General features: G+C 38.1%; 3 protein-coding genes across 3 annotated transcripts; all 3 read left to right on the forward strand.

The window, feature by feature from the left end:
• The first annotated feature begins 1399 nt into the window (after positions 1–1399).
• On the forward strand, positions 1400–2682 carry LOC113479572 (interleukin-8-like). Its single transcript, XM_026847727.1, has 3 exons — positions 1400–1460; positions 1636–1771; positions 2595–2682. Exons 1-3 carry the CDS (start codon positions 1400–1402, stop codon positions 2680–2682), a joined length of 285 nt encoding a protein of 94 aa, XP_026703528.1.
• A 4147-nt stretch (positions 2683–6829) lies between these two features.
• LOC113479571 (interleukin-8-like) lies at positions 6830–9699 on the forward strand. Its single transcript, XM_026847726.1, has 4 exons — positions 6830–6893; positions 7684–7822; positions 8915–8998; positions 9596–9699. The coding sequence occupies exons 1-4, from the start codon at positions 6830–6832 to the stop codon at positions 9633–9635; spliced, it is 327 nt and encodes a 108-aa protein (XP_026703527.1). The 3' UTR covers positions 9636–9699.
• Positions 9700–16307: 6608 nt separating this feature from the next.
• On the forward strand, positions 16308–19536 carry LOC113479570 (interleukin-8-like). Its single transcript, XM_026847725.1, has 4 exons — positions 16308–16505; positions 17276–17411; positions 18170–18253; positions 18837–19536. The coding sequence occupies exons 1-4, from the start codon at positions 16445–16447 to the stop codon at positions 18865–18867; spliced, it is 312 nt and encodes a 103-aa protein (XP_026703526.1). The 5' UTR covers positions 16308–16444; the 3' UTR covers positions 18868–19536.
• The last annotated feature ends 531 nt before the right edge of the window (positions 19537–20067 follow it).

A 20067-nucleotide genomic window follows, 5' to 3' on the forward strand; every position in this document is an offset into this window, starting at 1 on the left:
CGCTCACATTAGCTAATCCAGGTATGTTCACTGCAGGCTGAAAATTTACAGAAAAAACAGGTGCTTAATTCCATATCTACACATCTTATTAGGCTACTACTCAGAACACATCCTCTAAGACTATTTATAAACTTAATTGTGTACATCTACAAACATATATATGGTATATTAAGTGGAATTCAGTGTGGCATACATAAATTGCTGTGTCCTTCATGATGAGTCAGAGAACAATAAACCTATATTCATTCATATCTGGTCCTATGCTTTGTTCCTTTGACTGTCTTCATTACCTGGTAGAAGAACAATAACAGCATTCCTTCATATTCAACCCCCCAAAAAGTCCACTTGTGATTTAGCATTATTTTCTATTGTTAATAAAACTTTATCTGAATAATCCTCCATTCTGATCCCATCTTCACTTTTGCTTTGATTTTATCGTAATCAGAATAAATCTTTTCTTTACAGAGTCAAATTTAAATTTGCAAAAGTACCTCAATTTATTTCAGAAGCAAAATCCTATAGCAGCTTTTAGAATTTTCCTCTGCCCAAATTCAAAGCAGCAAACAATTAAGAGGTTTTGGCTTCAGAAGAAGCAGCAATCCTCACAAAAAAATCCACCTAACCAGGCAAAGCAATTCATCATATCATAGTAACATATTCTGTATGTTCTTAATAGTATGACAAAGTCAGTCTGGATTCTGTTGCTTATTTCAGTGATGCTAGGTTTTAATGTATCAAAAAGTATGGTAATATTTCTGCAGAAGTTATCTCAGCATATAAAGAGAGTTTAAAATGTAATTGCATATAAACAGAAGGGGAGCTCATTAAAATCCAGTTCTAGTACCTATGACTTCTACAAAGTACTAGCTTCTATCATGTCTTAAAATGAAAAAGAAAAAAAAAATTAAAGCCCAAAGACACACAGATGGAAAATCACAGATCAAATGCCTTTCACCAGAAGTGGAAAGTCACAATGAGTTACATAATAATAACAGCAAAAGTACAAAGGTACAGAAGAAAATTATCATGAAAGAGAGTATTACAAAAAACCTGTAGATTCCACAAAGCTAAGTACAGGGTAATTTTGTACATATTCTATGGTTTTATATTTCTTTAATTAAGAACGTGTTTTCTGTTAGTGAAAAGCAATTTAGTGGTCATCTAGGGAAAGGGGCTTACCCACTCCCCTGTGACTCACTTCACAGTAGCATGTTACAGGTTTGGACTTTCCATTGGTATGACCTACCCATGATGCCAGAGTGCCCGGAGGAGGCCAAGGCAGTATATAAACACGGCAGGTCCCAGAGCACAGGCACTGGCCACCCCTGGGGCTGCTGGAGCTCACCTCACCACAGAACCAGACCCAAGTGACACAAAGAAGCAACACTCGTGCATCGTGATGGGCAAGGCCGTGGCAGCTGTCCTGACTCTTCTCCTGATCTCAGCGGTTGGAACAAAAGGTAAAGAAATCCTTCCTAAAGCTCTCCTAACTAATTCAAGTGTAAATGCTGATGGGGCAGATACTATGCTGTCTTACAAGGGCAGCAAATAACTTTTCTAATATTTTAAGTAAGAAGAACATGTTCTTCCTGTGGAAGCAGCAAAACAGTTCACCTTTTTTTTCTTGTTTTACAGGCAAGGCCCTGCCACGTTCAGCGATTGAACTCCGGTGCCAGTGTGTAGGCACCCACTCCAAGTTCATTCATCCCAAATTCATTCACAACGTGAACCTCATCCCCAGTGGACCTCACTGCAAGAACGTTGAAGTCATGTAAGTGCTTTTGCAAAATCCTCCCGATTACTTAACAAGAAGGAAATAGATCTGACATTAAGGCTGATGTAAGTGTTCTCTAAAAGATGTAACAGGCCAGCAGGCACAACTACTCAAAATGCAGAACAGCAATGCTCATTGCTCTTACAAACAATATGCTACGTCTTATAAATTGCGTGTTGTTTTTGCCAATCTTTACTTTTAAACACCCTATGCAATATGACGACCTAAACTTGCAGTCATCAGACAACTTTCTAAAACTTTGAATTCCACTAGCATATGGGAAGACAGATAAATGCACAGATCCATGCTGACCATATGATTAAAACATGAATTTCAATAGCTAGGTCAAAAAAACTATCCCACTTGTACCCAAGTCAATGAAAAAAACTGCCATTAGCATAAAAATCATATTATCTGGTCACAATTCCAGACTTTTACTGTAACAAAATTTCTATGGACTGGGAAGTACTGATTCTGAATCAACATGGAAAGATTTAGCCCTTCAGTTAAATACCATCACAAATACAAAAATACAAAGCAAGCGGGGGGGGGGGGGGAAAAAAAAAAAAAAAAGAAAAAAGCAGCAATTTTGAAAAGAGTGAGAGTCCTGCAAATGATGTAATGCAATCAAACAAACAGATAAGAGAAGATATGAAACCATTTAAAAAAAAACCCCCTGTATGTTAGGTTACAGCCTCAACTGATACATCTTAAGGGAGAACATATCAGTGTACACCTGGAATGAGGTTATGAGAGAAAAGGGAAATTGCCTTGGAATTCTCTAAGTAGACCTTTTCCCTTTCTTTTTTCTCTGTTGCAGAGCTACCCTGACAGACGGCAGAGAAGTGTGCCTGGAGCCCACTGCTCCCTGGGTGAAGCTGATCATCAAGGCAATTCTGGACAAGTGAGTCATTTGTTCTCAATGAGCACAGCTTATCGAAAAAACGGTATTTTAAATGAGCTAGCAAACATGTACAGTGCAAAGTGCACAAAAATTCCGTCTCCTCAGGCAGTTACTACTCTTTGTGTTCACTAACTGGGACAAAGCACTGTGATCGCTTTGAGCTTTAATTATAGCATTAGGTTCAATCCCTTACTGTGCCGCACACCCCATGTGAGTGTTACCTACTTCTCTTGTAAGGCACAAGCATATCGATAACCTGCGACTCAAGTACTCAAGAAATCCAGGTGTTAACCAACTGGTTTTCTCTTTCTTGCAGTGGTAGAAAGCCACAACCTGTTTTGCAAAATTAATGGCATTTAGATAAATGGGGGAAAAAATCAGGTCCAAGAGTTGTCAAGTGAGGCATCAAACTATGGAAGCCCACAGTTACTGAGTACTTGTGAAAAAGTCACAATGTACCAGTGTCCCTTAGGCTCAATAACAACTTTTAAGAGGTTTGGACACCGAAGCACAAACTCTTCATGGTGGATTTCATCTGATTCCAGTGAGTGATACCTGTTCCATGGACAAGTTCTAATTGTCTTCTTTTCACTTTTTCTTTCTTTTTAGGGCAAATGCCAAACCTGAGACAGTGTCCTAAGATGAAGAAGAATGTCCTAACTCTTCCAGGAAGGCAAAAATGGGGGAGACACTCATCCAGCTTCTGGCAGCTCACCTCCTCCTGCCCCCTACATTCACATTTCTAACAGCATCTAGAGAGTATGGATTCCCTGGTTTTGTAGGTAGTTGACAACAATATTTGAAGTCTTTTAAAGAGGTCTCATTATGTGGGAGAAAAACCACTAATACCAGAAAAAGCTGGCAGAAAAAATGGCTTGTGAAAGAAGATGAAGACAATTCAGGAGTAATTTTTGCTAAACAGCTGGATCTATGCAGCACCCTCTCAGCAAAGCTTTCACTAAACAATACCTTCTTTCTTTGCTAACAGTTTAGAAAAAGATGAGTGACTCTTTCTCATCACCTGTACCTAGGTCACTGCCACTCAGAGTGCGCTACTGACTGGAAGAGGGGAACCTGCAAAATTAGGAGGCCAAAATTCTGACACATCAATTTTTGTGCCATCATTTTTAATGAATTAGTGTTTGTGAAGGCATTAACATGTATTTTAATGTCATTTCTTGGTTAGAAAAAGGACTTTTATTTATTTAATTTAATATTTTAATTTATTTTTATTTATTTACTTTTGCATAAGAATGTAGCTGGTCTTCAACATTTATTTATTTATTTATTTATTTATTTATTTATTTATTTATTTTATGGAACGTGTTTATGATACTAATAAATGCTTGTTGAAATGTTTTCACTTCAATATTGCATGTTAATAGTTTCGTTATTGAAATACAGAAGTGAAAAAGAGGATGCATTTTCTTTCATTTTGTATCACATAATGGGTTCTCAAAAGGGCAATTTGTGGCAAGGTCGTGGGGGGCAGCTAATTACAACAGCAAATTCTTGCCTCTGGTTAGTGCAGATGGTTTGCAATAGGAGGAATTAGAAAAATGATCTATTTTCCTCCTCTTGCCAGACTCATTGTTTTCAGAGGTCTGTCTGATAAAATTCACAGATAGAAAATAATGGATAAATAATGGTTAGTCACTGAAATTCTGAGGCCATAGCAGTGGTGGTTCTCAGACAGCATGTCTAGCTGACAATCTGGCACTGAACAAGGTTTTCCATCAACTTAAATAAGCAGGGAAGTCTGATAAACATCAAGGAAGTCACTGAGCATCCTCCCTAATTCCAGTGAGGACTACACCAGAAAAAAATCCTAAGAAAGAGAGCTCTAATGGTATGGCCACACATCTGGCTGTGACACAACAATTTACAGAAGACTGGTTGGAATACAAGTAGCAAACGAGAAAATGGGAAAGTTGAACAAATGTTTTAATATTCATTCTGCTTCAGTCTTTTCCAATAACAAGCCAGTCTGTAGTCTGCACAAAGAGCTCATGTTTGCTTATGGTGCCATATAAAAAGGGAATTTCTGGTACTGTTTGAGCAAGCTCTTGTGCAAGATGACAACTATTCCAATCACACTTTGTTCCCTATTCCCATCCCTGCCCCTGTCCCACAGCACTGCATTACACAGCCTGCTAGACCTCTAAAGAAGACAGTTTCCCAAGGGGACAGGTTTTCTTCAGACTTGGCCTACAACACTAAGTCTTCCTGTTTTCTGAGTGATTTTTACAAGCTGGCTTCTTTCTGAGATCTAATTTGGAGGTTAGCACATCAGGAACACCAGACAAGAATGGGAAAAGGTGGGGAAGAACCACTTTATATGCACACCATAAAAGCATGCATGTACCCTAAAGGACTAGCACCAGTTTCAGTGCTATACAGATACTTACAGTAGGCTCGTAACCTTTGTCACCATCAAAATCCCAGTCAAGTTACTGGGAGCTGAATCACAGCCAAGGCAGGGCTCTTCTCCTAAATTCTTCTGTCCAAAACATCAGCAATGGCTGCCCTTCCAGGACCCTGAGCAGGGCATCGGCACGGCGGCTGAACCACACCCTTTCTTTCTCCATACTTATTGTTCATCATTGAGACATGATTCAGAAGCTGGCTAGAAATAGTAAAATATTGCATTTCTGTTCTGTGTGCACTCAGATGATACCTTTCTTAGGAACACAACCACAACCCTCATGCTTCCAAAAATGTGTTTCAGTGCTCTCAGAGCTGCTAAGAGAAGCCCTGCAGCTCTTCTGACTTGATGACTACCTTTGTCAAACGTGGGCTGTTTTTCCATGTTGTTTCTGCTTTGCTAATACTGTCTCTCCAAAGCTGAACTCAGACTCCATAAAATTACTAATTCTCCTGACAAAATATTTTTACACTGAGACACTTAACAATTAAACAGTTATGAATTATTTAACAATCTTAGCTAACATATCCAAAGTGTTGTTGTTCCCCAGTGAACAAAAGCCAGATGCTATGTATGTCCAGGATAAACTACCATCTCCCCTGAATACAATATTAAGGCTCTCATTTGGCAGGCTCCTTCTTTTCAAAACCAAATTGCTTTCTTAATTTTTGTAAAGTACTGCAATTCACATGGACCCCATACCACAATTTGGTTATTTCTTTCCTTGAGACCACCTTCTTTTCACCTCACAAAAATAAGAATACCCAATAACCCAACAAGTGAACAATACACTCTCTAGAAACAGATTCCTGAGGAATTATCAAGAGATTTCACTTATCACATGACTTTATCTTCTGTTTTAAAAACCTATGATTATTCTAGATGCATGAGGTTAGAAAGAAAAACAAGTAACCTCCTAAGTGTTTATTTTAATCAGGTGTTACTACAGCCCTTGTCAAGTACTTTTTCTTTTCATATCCCGAGCAAATAAAATTTTCAGAAGGCTTAAGTGACTTAGGTGACAATGCCTCAGTTATTTTAAGCTAATCATTTCCTGTTCAATGACTAAAGAAGCTTTCCAGTACAGAATTAAGCATCTAAATCCCTTTAGCCAAATGGAAGATGAAAAAAATCCTTTCAGAGAACAAAAGAAACTAGTAATGTCTTGCCTTCATAAGACACTGGATAAATAACTTCATTAGAGTCATATCAAAACATAGGCCATAAGATTAGGATTAAAAATTCCCATAATTATGTTGGGTAAAAGTTTTTGCACAAGGCATTTAAAACTAGTGCAAAGAGCTGATCAGAAATTCTGCATTCAGAGAGGAGGAAAAACGTCTCTCTATTTTGATTTGGGGGATGTCTGGTAACATTGTATTGATTTCCAAGTGCAAACTCGGCATTGTTGGTTAAAATTAATTTCCCATAAAGAAGTGCAAACAGAAAGTGATAGATAATAACCACAAATTAAAGAAATAGTTTAAAATATACAGCAGCAGAAGTAAATTAGGGAATTCTGAAGTGCCACTGAACAGACATCAGAGAGATTTGTATTTCTTATGCAACACACTCACATATTGGGAAACCTGCATGTACAGAACCGTGTTGTGCTGGAGTGTACTTGTGCTGTCCTTGGGCTGCTGGGAGTGCTTTCCAATATAAAACCTGATATGAAATAGAACCAGGGGAGGACATCTCTCAAGAAGAAAGTTTCTGCACAGCAATGGATGGCAAATCTGTTGCTGTTGCTTTGTTTCTCTATCTGGTCTTAATGGTGGGGTCAGAAGGTAAGAAAATGATTTCTTAAAACTCACATAACCAAGGAATAAATATACATATGCAAATTCAAGTAGGCTTATGCTATGTTAATGCTTTTTGCAAGAGATGTGCATCTTCTGCATCTTCAATAAATTGTCATTCAGAAGTAAAATTATAATTTGTATTTGCATCTGTGCATCTGCTGTGGCCATTTCTGGGGGTAAAATATGCTTCTTTTTTTCAGAAAATTAGTTCACTCCTATGCCATAATAACTTACCCTAGATTTTAACAAATATTTGAATTAAGACAAGACCTCTCTTCTAAACATGTCCATACATGTCTTCCTTTCCAAATGACAACTTTCTCCTGTTTGTACTTTTATTCTTGATAGGCAGATTGATGATAATGCTTCCTCAAAGCAAGAATGATACAATTTGCAGAAAAGAATAAAGAATGTGGGCAGATGACTATGGCAGAAACTAATAAACAATATATGGACATAGTTAATGATGCTAATCTACTTTGTTTAAGTGGTGCAATTTAGGTGTAGAATCCAGCCAGGCACAAATGTACTATGAAAACACCTAAGTGTTTTCACTTAGAGATACAAGTTTAACTTTAAATGCACCTGCGTACCAGCAGCTCTGAAAATATATTTGCTGCTGTTGTGCAGATCCACAATTTTATCCCAAAGTCTTCAGCAAATCAGAGTGTCTGAGTAACAAGAATAAGGCTGATAGAAGGACTACTCTTTGCTTCATAGGAGCAAATAATGAGATTGTTCATTTACCTAGATATAACTTATTTTTGTTCTACAGGTAAGGCATTGGTAAAGACAGAAGGAAAAGGCTTCCAATGCCTGTGCATAACCACTCATTCCAAGTTCATCCCTCCCAAGGCTATTCAGAATGTGAAATTAAGCCAAAGAGGACCTCGCTGCAAAAATGTGGAAATCATGTGAGCACTTTTTCAAAATGTCATCTTGCTTTCAACAGGAGGGAGTGACTTGGCATTCCACACCCTAGTTAGTTACTTTGGGTGGAATTACATATCATAGACACTAAGTATAAGGTATTAGGCCTTCTATCCAAAGGAATGAGTTCATTTCCTGCCAATGTTACAAGCCTCTTCCAGATTGTATTTTAAAAAGTCTCTCTATGCTAATATCTTAATTATGACCAACATCACGGCAGGGAGTTAGACCCCCATAATACATTCAGGGCATAATTAATAATTTAGACAATGAAGAATCAATCAAAGATGCAATCTTGATCCCATTGACATGAATTCAGTTTCCACTAACTCGGTCTGCACGTGGCAAAGCTGGAAATGCCACAAGTTATTTCCTATGTTGGAATTGACTACTGAGCTTTTTCCTGTGTGAGGAGTGCAGAACGTAGATTGTAAAATCCATGTGAGTACAAAGTAAAAGGTATGGTAAGCTTTATTTAAAATCATATCAGGAACTATTCACATGAATTGGATCAATGCATTCATGTAAACAAGGGAACTTTCAGGTTTTTATGCTTTCACTGTGGTGTCATAAGCAAATAATACCTGTATGATCATACCCACTGAGCAGCATTGTGTGTCATTCAGTTCCACCTCACTAGTAGTTGGTAATTTCAGCCAGGTTTGATTAAAAAAAAAGTTTCCAAGATAATTAAGTTCCGGAAAAATCTGCTAAACTATGACCAGATAGAGAACAGAAACCAAATAAAAAATTCATCAGGCTCATTAAAAAGATTGCATCATAAGCACCTATATTGACACGTCATTCATTAAAAAAACCAAAAAACAAAAACCCAACAAAAACAAACCACAACAAATAAAACTTAAATGCCCAAATATAGAAAAAGCATAGGAGAATATTTTTTCTCTGGTTCTCTCAGAAATACTAGCTGGAAAATATCAAACAAGTTTAATAAACAAAAGTTCGTACCATGTCCTCCAGTTACTTAATCGACAAATAGCTGAGATAAATTTCAAAACATGCGGAGAGTGGGAGGAATCCACCTAGCCTTAACTTCTTTGTTTCTTTCTTGATAGAGCTACGCTGAAAGGTGGCAGACAAGTGTGTTTGGAGCCCACCGCTCCCTGGGTCAGACTCACTGTAAAGGCTATTTTGGCTAGGTAAGGTTTTCCTTACAAGAACAGCTTCTGTTGAAAGCTATGTTTAGAAGGCAGATTTTAATTTCTTAGCATGAAAATGTATACTCTCTTCAGGCATTAGTAATTCTTTCCACCGATTCTCTCTAAATCTATATTTCTAAATGCCTGAGGATTAAAAGTGTTTCTTTCCTGTGTGTTATGTCACCCAAAAGGCCACAGGTATGATGCACCTACATATCCACTGAGAGACAGCACAATCTGGGGACATGTTTGACACTTGCAAAAATCAAGCTCTAAAAGACTCACTTCCTCTTTCTGGGTATAATTCAGATGTACGGCTGGCATTTCTAAGCTTATTAGCTTTCACTGCTGTAAATGGGGGCAAACGGGTCTCTGCTTTGCACAATTTGGACATAGGTATATGGAAGTCCTTTCTGTTGGAGTAGTACTTGTGTAAACACAGACTTTTTTTGTCTTTGCACATATGTCAGTTCGTTGATACATAAAAATAGGTCATTAGAACTTGTGAGCACCTGTTGCTCTCCCTGTAGCTTGTATTAATGGTAACTGCTTCATTAATAGATTTCTGAATTCACTTCATTCCTCATTTAATTCCAGGGCCAGAGACAATATTGAGTCACCTGTCAAAGAAAAGTAACAGAAAAATATACCTTGGAGTTCTTCAAGGATATGAAATGAGAAGGAACACTTGCTGATGAGAATGTCAAGGAACAGATCCCCCTTCTGCTACATTACATTTGATTTTTTTTTTTTTTAATTCCTGACTTGGTTGCTGATTCTACCTATTTTCTTTGCAGTGTTTTAGTGCTGTAAGGACAAGAATAAAGAGGATGAAACTAGTTACTCCTAAATGTTCTTACTTAAAGTAGAAATAGAAAGGATACAATTAGTAAACACATGAATAAACACATAATACGCAAGAGTCTGTGTAGCTGTGAAGGATGTTTTTCTTTCATGCACTTGTTTCAGTTCGTTGAAGGTGACAACAAGCCTATGGATGTGGAAGGTCCAATGGGTATAGTCAAACTGTCTTTCTAAAATCCTTTCACAATCCTCACTAAACATCAGAAATAATGGTACTAAGAAGGAAATCTTGGAAATGGATACATAACAGGTGAATACACAGAAATGAAGGACAGAATGAAAAGGTCAGCTTTTTTTTGATAAAGGGACATCACCCATGGATTCCTACACCAGCTCTGTGGGGTCCGATTTGGTTTGGCATATCTACAACTTGTCCAGGAAGGTCATTTGCTACAAGCTGAAGTATTCTGATGATACTAAATGAAGGGCAGTAAAGACTAGGCTCAACTATGACAAACTGCAGAAGGACCTTAGGAGGCTCATTGAGTATGCAGGTGCAATTCACTGCAGGAAGTAGGAAAAATGATTGACATAGGAGGAAAAAATTACAAAGCTCATATAAAAATGAGGCAGTCTAGGCTGACTATTAGCACATAGGAAAAAGATTTTGAGATTATGCTAGATTGTACGATAGGAAAATCAGACCAGGGCTCAGCAGTGAAAAAACCTTCAGAACCAAACCAAAAAATCCCAGAAACCCAACCCATCCAAACATAATGTTAGGAGTTACTAGGGCATGCATAATAACTAACTACTGTGTAACTGCATGATTCACCCACATGCAGAGCACAGAGCAGCCTCTGGCTCCCATCTTCAGGAAGACAGAGTAGAGTAGTGAAAAGCTGAAGGGAATGTAGAAAAGAAGAACAAATGCTCCACGCACAAGACCTTTCATTCAAAAGTGAGATACCTCTGGGTGGCCATGAGAGAAGTGAATTCACACCCATTTCTTCATGAAAGAACTATCTTTGAGAAAGTGGCAGAGATCCTCCAATAGCTGCTCCAGACAGCTGTAGCAACATCTTCTATAAAGATTTAAGATGTCTTCATTTTTTATGAGTACCCAGAAATATTTTTTTTTGCATCATATCTTATAAAATTATCTATGAGACGTGCCACTCACCGAAACAGAGAATGCTGATTAAAATGTGACGGAGGGAAATTAAGAGTGTTCATAAGTGACTTTAGCAGCATTTGACTGGGTGTACCTGCAGCACAGCTGCAAGCAAGTAAGCATGGACTGACACCTAAACCACCTCCTGTGAGGTGCTTTGGTATGTCTCATCAACCATTCTAAGTCACTACCAGGCTCGGGGTACCTTAATGACTACGAGCTAATGGCTTTCAGAAGGAAGCAGTTAAAATTAGAGATACTAAATTACCTGTGTTATTTCTGAAGTAAAATTTATTGTGCTGAGGTTTCCACTTATAGTTAGGAAGATGCAGGCAGAGAGACACATATATAGAAAAAGAAGTCATATTTTTGAAAAGAACACATTTTTTCTTTTTTCCATTTTTTTCTCCCACATTATTTTTATCTGACAAAATGGACCACACTTTTCGCTTTGCAAAAGGATTTTGCAGCTTGCGTATTTATTATGTTAAAGGTTACTGCTCAAAGGTCCAGGAGAATGCTTATAAGACTAAACATTGGTTTAATTTGTTAATTCCCATTGCATTTATTATTAATTTATTTCTACAGTCAAAAAGGGTGTCAAAGACATTTTCCCTTAATGATTTGCTACACACTGTTTATGCCCAGCAATATAAATCTAATTTCTGAGGATAGAAAGGACTAAAGTGCAGATTCTAGCAGCAATCATCAGACCAGAGATACATGGTCAGTGCAATGCAGGACTGCACATAAAAATATGATGACTGCCCTGTGGAGTTTGATCTTCTGAGCCACAGGGTGGGAGAGTGAGGTTTGGGGCTTGTGGGATAGCTGCAGGCTAGACTGAACATCAGACTTGCAAACAGACATTTAAGAAACTCTTTAAGGACAGTCTTGTTCTTGATAGGGACTGACCCCCACTGGAACCCCTACCCAGAGCAACTGTGGACTCAAATCTGCACTTGTAAGCTGACTAAATACAACAGTAATTGTTTGTTCCTTCCCACTGCTGCCACCCCTCCTATTGGTGAACAGTAAGATTTGACCTGTCCAGCAGCTTGAGATCCAATGGGTCAGCAAGTTTATATTTAACAGCTTTTATGCAAAACAGATCTCATTTATAATACCAAACAGTATATTTTTATTTAAGATTCGGGTGTTTACATTTTTCCACTTCTTTCACAGGCAGGCTATCTACCTGCATTCACCTGAGTGCTACACAGAAACCCTCCATCTCTATGCAGCCATCCAGAAAATATCTCTTATCACCTCACCGTAACTGCACTGCCAGGAAGTGTGCAGGCTTGCATCTGCCAAGCTGCATTGGCTGTCGTTTAATCAGACACCAAGAAGACAGCAGGCAACATTTTAAGAGTCAGAGAAGTAGTAGACATGACGTATGTCTACTGACCACTTCCAATTTAATCAAAAGTTCCCAGCATGAACTTCTTGAAACTTACCATGTGTTTCCTCCCGCCACTTCCATATCTTGTTTCCACAGTCAGAAAATTCTTCCTGCCAAACTCATGAAAAGGAAATGCAACTAAAGCAATAAATGCAACTTCACAGAGCAGGTGAAACCCCAGCTGCTAGTTTCAATTCTCTAGCTGGATTTAGTATCTCCTCTGTTAATACCAGGTAGATTTAATTTATTTTTAATCTGAATATTTGTTAATATTTGCTAATATTTGATGTTAATATTAGAATGAGTATTAGTGTATAATTTTCTAATATTAATAGACACCTTTATACTGTCAATGACCTTTCATACTGAATTAATCAAACGAAACATTTCATTTAACCCACAATAATTTTTTAACTGAAAGCTACAATACAGAATTGACTGTTTTCAAGCAGAGCTGAAACATATATCATAAATAAATATTCAGTCACATAAATATATACTTATGCTATTGTATTTATAAATACATACACTAAAAGGCAAAGCAACTAAAAAGCTGTGCTGCTATTTTGTGATTCCAGAGGAGTTCAGGAAGGTCCAGCACTTGCCATGATCTGACTAAGGCTACATAACCACCTATATTTAAAAATCACAAGCTGACCCTAAACTTCTTTTCTTGCTATCATGTCCTCATATAGCAAATCAAAACCCAGATGTTTAGAAGACATTCTGCTTATTACATATCTGCTCCCTATGCTTTGCTTCACTTCCAAAAGCATTTGCACAACACAGTGCCCAGTTTTTAAGCATCAGAAGCAATTATTTCCCAGCCCTTGTATTTGCTCTTTCTGCTCTCCATGGGTCAAGTGCAATGGCATGCGAAGGCCAAGCCCTTTGTGGGGAAAAGGAGGTGCTTTCAGAAAACAAAGTGGGATTTTTTTCCCTGGGGAACAAGAGGAGCTGGTAGAGAGGACGCACAAGAGACAGGAGTTGACAAAGTTCACCTTGCACAGGCTGAACTCTGATTCCAGTGAAAGCTTTGTCTTCCAGGTATTTGGGGGATTGCGTGCACAGTTTCTCAAGTGAGAGGTTTGAATTTGACTAAAACAAGATGGATTCTTAAGTTTCTTAGAGAGAGTAACTTTATCAGCCCAGAGGCTGGAGCGTTCCTCTGGAACTGAAGCGACTCAAAACAGTAAGGGACTGAAGCCCAGCTGGCCCCCATCCCTCACGATGGTCTTGGTCACTAGAGAACACATGAATCCCCCTCACTGTGTCCCTTGTGTTTGGGGGTCCTTTGCTACATTCAGATGCTAAACAACCTCAGTCAAGATCCCAAAAGATTTCCTTTTGACTTTTGTATTCATTACACAAGGCAATGAGTCATAAAAACGAAAAACCACTATTTTCCATCCTGCAGGACAGTGAACACATCCTATACCCTGCCTTAAAACACAGGCAAGGGCAGTATTTACTTCCCCTTTCAGCAGTCTTTCAGTAATTGGACTATTGCATAACTGTTGTTTTGTTCGTTACAAGCGTGCTTTTAACAGGGTTAAGCATGGAAGGTCTCTGCTTGTAGCTGTATCAGCTCACTCAGTGACGTTATCCTTCAAGAGGAGCAGCAATTCCATTTGCACAAGTCATCTCTGATGGCTGGCGGGAAAACACACGCTGCCAAAATCAGATAAAGGATTTGGAGTTCCCATAGGCAGGGGTTGGGATGAGATCCTGGGCAAAGTGTTGAAGGGATGTCAGGAGAACCTGGGCAAAGCATGGCACTCCCAGAAACACAGGTTAGGAGTGACTGGCCTTTGGGCTTGATCTCATGTCTTAACCTTTTTATGCCATTATTGTCTCTGTTACACCCCCTTTACATAGTCCTGATGAAACTGTGTCACATCAGAGAAGTGGAGGCGGAGGAGATGCTTTAGCTCTCGGAAAACATAGTGGATTTTTATTTCATTACAAACATCCTGCTCTTTTAGACAGATACTTACTCTTAGCTCAGGGGCAGGGTTAATCATATAGGTGGAGTAGGCTCTTGCCCTCACTTTTGACCTGGGGATTTCTGCAAATCCCTTACTGCCACACTCAGGAAATAGCTGAGTCTAGTGGTAAGGAGGACAAGCAGTCATTGGTTTTACTTGGGGATTTGAGGGGGAATTTCCTTTTTTTGCCTCAGACATTAATGACATTTCAGCACACATCAAAATTAGATAAAAAAGCTGAAAATAGTAACTGAGATCCCTAATCAACTTTTAATTAATGTGTGCATACACATGTAAGACACAGAGAAACCTCAAAAGAACAGAATCAGCAAAACCTCATTCCAAATAAACTGGTTAAAGCTCCAGCATCTACAATCTGACACCAGTGAAACCATCCTGTTAATTTAACATAACATACACAACATAAACAATAAAACATAACCTTTAGTACCTGGTAAAATCCTCTTCTTTTTCACACCTTCAGAGAACTAGATGTATTTTTCAGTAAAGCTCTCTCAGTCATACAGCTAAGGAAAACAACCATTAGAAGTCAGAACCCACATCTTTTGTTGACTCAATACTCAGTAAGTGGTAGGAGAGACAAACTTGGTGATATTTTTTCTTGGGACAGCTGACACTGTGATGGGAAACAGATGAATTTTCACCACATATTTCCTTTTATCAAGTAAGTTAATGACAAATGGTACACAGTAAACTATAATAATTTATGGGCAAACTATTAAATTATTACTATAAACAAATTACATTGCTTTACTGCTAAGGGTAATTGAGTTTTTACAAACCTCTCAGAGTTCGGGAGAAGTACCTCTATAAAGCTACAGACCACAGAAACATGAAGTTTTGAGGTTGGAGATGACAAGCTGGAAAAGCCATCTAGTCAAAGGGACGTTCTTACAGCACCAAAACAGAATGGCTTCTCCTAATCACATGAAGTCCAGATGTGTTAAAAAAATGACTCTTCATTTAAGCAACAGATCAGCATTTGAGCCCATTTTCCCTTGAAGTTGTCTCCCTTGCAAGGTAATATCTTTGTCTACAGCAAATAAACACCCAGCATTCATGCAACAAGGTTCTTTAACATAAATGTCTATAGCAGTGCCATAATACTTAATGTTATTTCCCTTGCTAAGACCTAGGGTTATGGTCACTGAAAAAGATTACAGAAAAGACTTACTAAAAATTTCTAGACATACAAAGGAAACAAAAGCAGTTGTGTTCAGCAAGTCATGCTATTTTGTTTGCATACAAAACTTCCTTGGTTTATCATTCGTGTGACATGAAAAACGCAGACATGATTTTCAAAGCTGTTCAGAATTTAGTATCTGCTTCCTACAGGAAGCTTTGAATACTGCAGCCTCAATTCCTTTACTGAACAGACAATATTAGGGATGAATTTACTTTGTAAAATGCTACTTGAATAGAAAAAAAAAAAAAAGAAAATAACAAAAAATTAAAACTGTTAACATCAAAATAATGCTGAGGTAAAACCCTGAACACAGTGAAAAAGTTTTTCAGTGATTTCAGCACTGCCCAATTTCCAGTCCAGTGACTTAAAGACAGGTAAGTAGAAGCCATCATCATAAAAAAAGATAAGAAATTAAATATATCAAGCATAGATCTGGCATCTCCAAGAACAGTTATCACCCTGAAGAAAATGATAAAAAGTTATAACACAAACGTAACTGAAACCATCATAAAGTTATATTACTAAATAAGGGTATGCATTAGAAAAAGCACAAAATTTTAAAAAGTCTACAAAAGAAATGGAAATGCATGGCTATTGCTTACATATTTTAATAAATTAATACATTATATCATTCTCGTTCCTTGTCATCTAGGAAGGAGTTTCACAACAGTCATGTGACTCATTTTGACTGCATCTGGGAAATTCCTCTAACGCAATCTACATGCTAGCAGAGCACACAAACCGGGCACAAAACGGTATATAAGCAAGATGGGTCACCCAGATCAGACATCAGCAATCCTCCAGGACAAGAGGTTACTGCTCCACAGAACCAGAGCTAAACAACCCAGCAAAAACCTCCTGTCTAATCATGAACGGCAAACTTGTGGCTGTCCTGGCTCTCTTCCTGATTTCAGCGTCTATGTCTCAAGGTAAGCAAATCCCTCCCAAGATCCCCATGGCTGTAGTATCATCAAGGCATCTACTGAGATGCTTGTCTTTGCAGAGAGGTAGCTTTAAATTTGTTTCAGCAAATTAGTTTCTTTGGAGAGACTAAGAGCAACTGCTCTTCAGTCAGAAATCTACCACGTAGTCCTTGTACTGAAGAGTTACTGACATCTTGTGGGAAAAAATTTTAAGGATGCAACTTAAATTTGCTTTGTTTCTATGTTTCACTTGAAGTGTATGCAGCTATAGAGACAGGACCTTAAGTGTCTGAATGTTTCTCTCCCTTCCCACACAAAGAATAGTTTATGATCTCATATTTGTTACTTAATGATCACACTGCCTCAGGCAAGTAATATACAGCTGGGAAAGGGAACGAACAATATGAACATAGAAGCATGGGAAAGTTTCCAATTAATGAAAAAATCTAGGGCTCTATCTTCTGTATAGTTAGTTAGTTTGTCGAGCTGGGTATTAAAATGATGCAGTTAACTGTACAGTGTGGTCAGTACAAGTAACCACAAAATATGTGGGTTTATTTTAAAAAGAGGTGTTAAATTAGTTTTAAATGTACTTGGGCATCAGTTCCTCCAAAACAAATGAGCAACTGATCTTTATACCATGAGGATTTAGGCAGCTGGGACAAATGCAGCATTTTAATTGAGAATGTTGTTAAAATAGAGCAGTCATGTTTTATGTCGGATAGAGTGATGGTAAGATCACCTCTCAAACCACAATCTTCCCTTCCTTCTCACAGGTATGAGCCTGGCAAGGATGGCAACTGAGCTCCGGTGCCAGTGCATAGCCACTCATTCGAAGTTCATCCCTCCTAAGTCCATTCAAGATGTGAAGCTGACACAGAGCGGTCCCCACTGCAAGAACGTTGAAGTGATGTAAGTAGCTCTGCAAGAACCTCCCTCCTCTTCACCTACACTGCTGCTGCTGCCACTGCAGGGGCTTTGTCATGATGTTCTTGGATTTGGTTACTCTTTTGAAAGAGAGTTTTAAGTAATGCAGCATGTTTTTCACTGTCTCTATGACCTTACATATTCCTGAACTGATCACTATTTACCTGTCATAGGACATATTAAATATTTCTGGTGCTAGAACATGAATTTCAAGGACTGGTCAGTTCTTAATCCATGAGGCAATAATGTAGTTTAAATCCTGCATTTATTAGGCGGGCAAAACTCTCATTAAAATACTCTACATCAGTGTCAGAGAGAAAAATTAAGTTCCCACAAGCAGATGTAGAGAAACAATGAAACTAATCTGGTCTTGAATAGCATGGAGAAGAAACTAAAATGTTTAAATCCTTATGCTGCTGAAACACCTTTTCACCAGTGGAGGTTTCAATCATTGTGTAAGAAAGCTTTACTAATGTAAACAAATTCAAACCAAGTACCCATGTATATTGTGAAAGATTTTTAGGAATGCGTGCATGCTTTGAGAGCAGGCACACAGACCCATACAACTTCTGGACAGTTTTAGTGTCCTCAGTTGTGGAACACATATAACAAAATGGCCAAATCTAACCTAGAGCAGTTGGGGTGAATTATATTAACTTATCTAAAAATGCAATATTACATTCTGTGAGTAAAATAAATTCATGTAGTAGTTTCCTGACTTTTCTTTATTTCCTGTTTTGCAGAGCTACTCTGAAGGACGGCAGAGAGGTGTGCTTGGAGCCCACTGCTCCCTGGGTACAGCTGATCATAAAGGCAATTTTGGCCAAGTAAGTTGCATTTCCTCTCAGTTTGGGCAGTTGAGTGGTAAACCTCCCCAAAAAGCCTATTTGTAGGATTTCTTAGTAATATTTGACATTTTCTCTTAATCAGGTTTAGAGAACAAGGAACTTGCTGATTAATTATAGAGTTAGTCACAGTCTTTCTGACTGCTGCAGGGTCCTTGTTCAAGCCAATACATCACTGCCAAACTTTTGAGTACTGGCAACTCCATCTGGAGGGAAAGGAACACAGAAGTGTTTGGCTCTCTTTGAAAAATGAGTCTTTAGAAAATTAATCTTCCTCTTACTTATAGTAGCATGTGTTAATAATGCATATTTCTGAGTTAATGAGTTTCTTGATGCAAGTAAATGTAGAAAATCATGCTGCAGAAGTCTCCAAGCTGGGCACAAGATATGCACACATTGGAATTTCAGTTTCAAAACATCAACCTTATTCTCTCTGTGCCTCAGGATAGATAGCACATAAAGTTGGAAACATACCATTCATCCTTAACTGTTCATGCAGTGCTAAGCAATGACAACCATTCTTGAACCTCCTTTTAAATTACCCTCTTCCCTCATCTCTTAACAGGGCTCAGCTCAATTCTGATTCACCACTCTAAGAAACACCAGGACAGAGAAAATCTGGGAACTGCTCCTGCTCATCTGTTGAGAGAAACATTCGGGAAAAGCATCATTTAGGCAGTGCAACATCTTCCACCTCCTTCATCAGTGTTATTATGTTAATTAGGGATTTATTTATTTATTTATTTATTTAACTGCATCTATTTAAGAAAGTCTTCCAGAATGGCCAGTGTTGTCTGTGGGACATGCTGTTCATTGGCACTGAAGACACTGGATAGGAAAAGTGGTTTGCTATAGGAAATGAAGAACCCTTGGCAGACACTTCAGCCAAACTTAACTAGTTAAGTGCAATGCACTTGCAGCACAGCTTATTTACACTAAGCCTTACTATTTTGCTATTACACCAGCAAGCTGGTAATTCCTCCTGCTCCCCTGGAGTGCACTAGTATGTTGTGTCAACAACAGTTTCCTGAACCAAAGTCAGACTCTGTCTAGACTGTGAACTGTGATTTCTAACTTTAAAAATCTAGCCTACAGAATCTGTAAGACAGTGGGCTTGTTATTTATTTATTGTGATTTCTGTGGTATTTATAAATGTATTTATTGAGTAGTTTCTATCTAAGAGAGAAAATGTTGATAATTTATTTCATTTTTACTAGATTTTCCATTTCTATTATTCATTTCTTAAGAAAAATTCACAATCTCATTGCTCTGTATAAGGACTTGGTTGTATGTCTAATTAGTTACTCAATTAGCTAATGGAAAAAAATTGCATCTTACACAGAATATTCTTGTGAGTGTAATTATTCCTAACAACGTATTATTAAATGTTTTCTACCAAAAACCATCTGTTTGTTATCTGTTATTTTACATTTTCATTTGCTTTATTTCAAAACATTCAGCTTCATTTTTGTCACCTCATCCTGATTTCTGGAACAGAGATGAAAATTTTTAGTACATGGTACCATAACTTACACTGTTATTGTAACCTGATGTGACTGAATGCAGTCACAAATTCTTAAGGCAGGCAAAATGCTCACTCTCCTCTCCTCAGGCTATTCCCAGTCCTTGGAGACTGGTCAACTGTAGGGCAAGGCTCCTTATTTAAGTACCTTGCAGACAAGCGAATTTTCCCCTCAGATGCCTAAACACTGCCAGTGTCCAGATCAGCCCCAGAGCTGTAAAGCTCTACTACATCATGAAGCCCCTATTTGACTATCAAAATGGGAATTTGTGAC

Source organism: Athene cunicularia (assembly GCF_003259725.1).
Source record: "Athene cunicularia isolate RWA chromosome 4 unlocalized genomic scaffold, athCun1 chr4_part2, whole genome shotgun sequence".
Taxonomy (NCBI): Eukaryota; Metazoa; Chordata; class Aves; order Strigiformes; family Strigidae; genus Athene; species Athene cunicularia.

Coding starts and splice junctions, on each gene's coding strand:
- LOC113479572 (XM_026847727.1), top strand. CDS start 1,400: ATGGGCAAGGCCGTGGCAGCTGTCCTGACTCTTCTCCTGATCTCAGCG. Junction 1,461..1,635: donor CTCAGCGGTTGGAACAAAAG/GTAAAGAAATCC, acceptor CTTGTTTTACAG/GCAAGGCCCTGCCACGTTCA. Junction 1,772..2,594: donor TGCAAGAACGTTGAAGTCAT/GTAAGTGCTTTT, acceptor TCTCTGTTGCAG/AGCTACCCTGACAGACGGCA.
- LOC113479571 (XM_026847726.1), top strand. CDS start 6,830: ATGGATGGCAAATCTGTTGCTGTTGCTTTGTTTCTCTATCTGGTCTTA. Junction 7,823..8,914: donor TGCAAAAATGTGGAAATCAT/GTGAGCACTTTT, acceptor CTTTCTTGATAG/AGCTACGCTGAAAGGTGGCA. Junction 8,999..9,595: donor GTAAAGGCTATTTTGGCTAG/GTAAGGTTTTCC, acceptor ATTTAATTCCAG/GGCCAGAGACAATATTGAGT.
- LOC113479570 (XM_026847725.1), top strand. CDS start 16,445: ATGAACGGCAAACTTGTGGCTGTCCTGGCTCTCTTCCTGATTTCAGCG. Junction 16,506..17,275: donor TTCAGCGTCTATGTCTCAAG/GTAAGCAAATCC, acceptor TCCTTCTCACAG/GTATGAGCCTGGCAAGGATG. Junction 17,412..18,169: donor TGCAAGAACGTTGAAGTGAT/GTAAGTAGCTCT, acceptor CCTGTTTTGCAG/AGCTACTCTGAAGGACGGCA.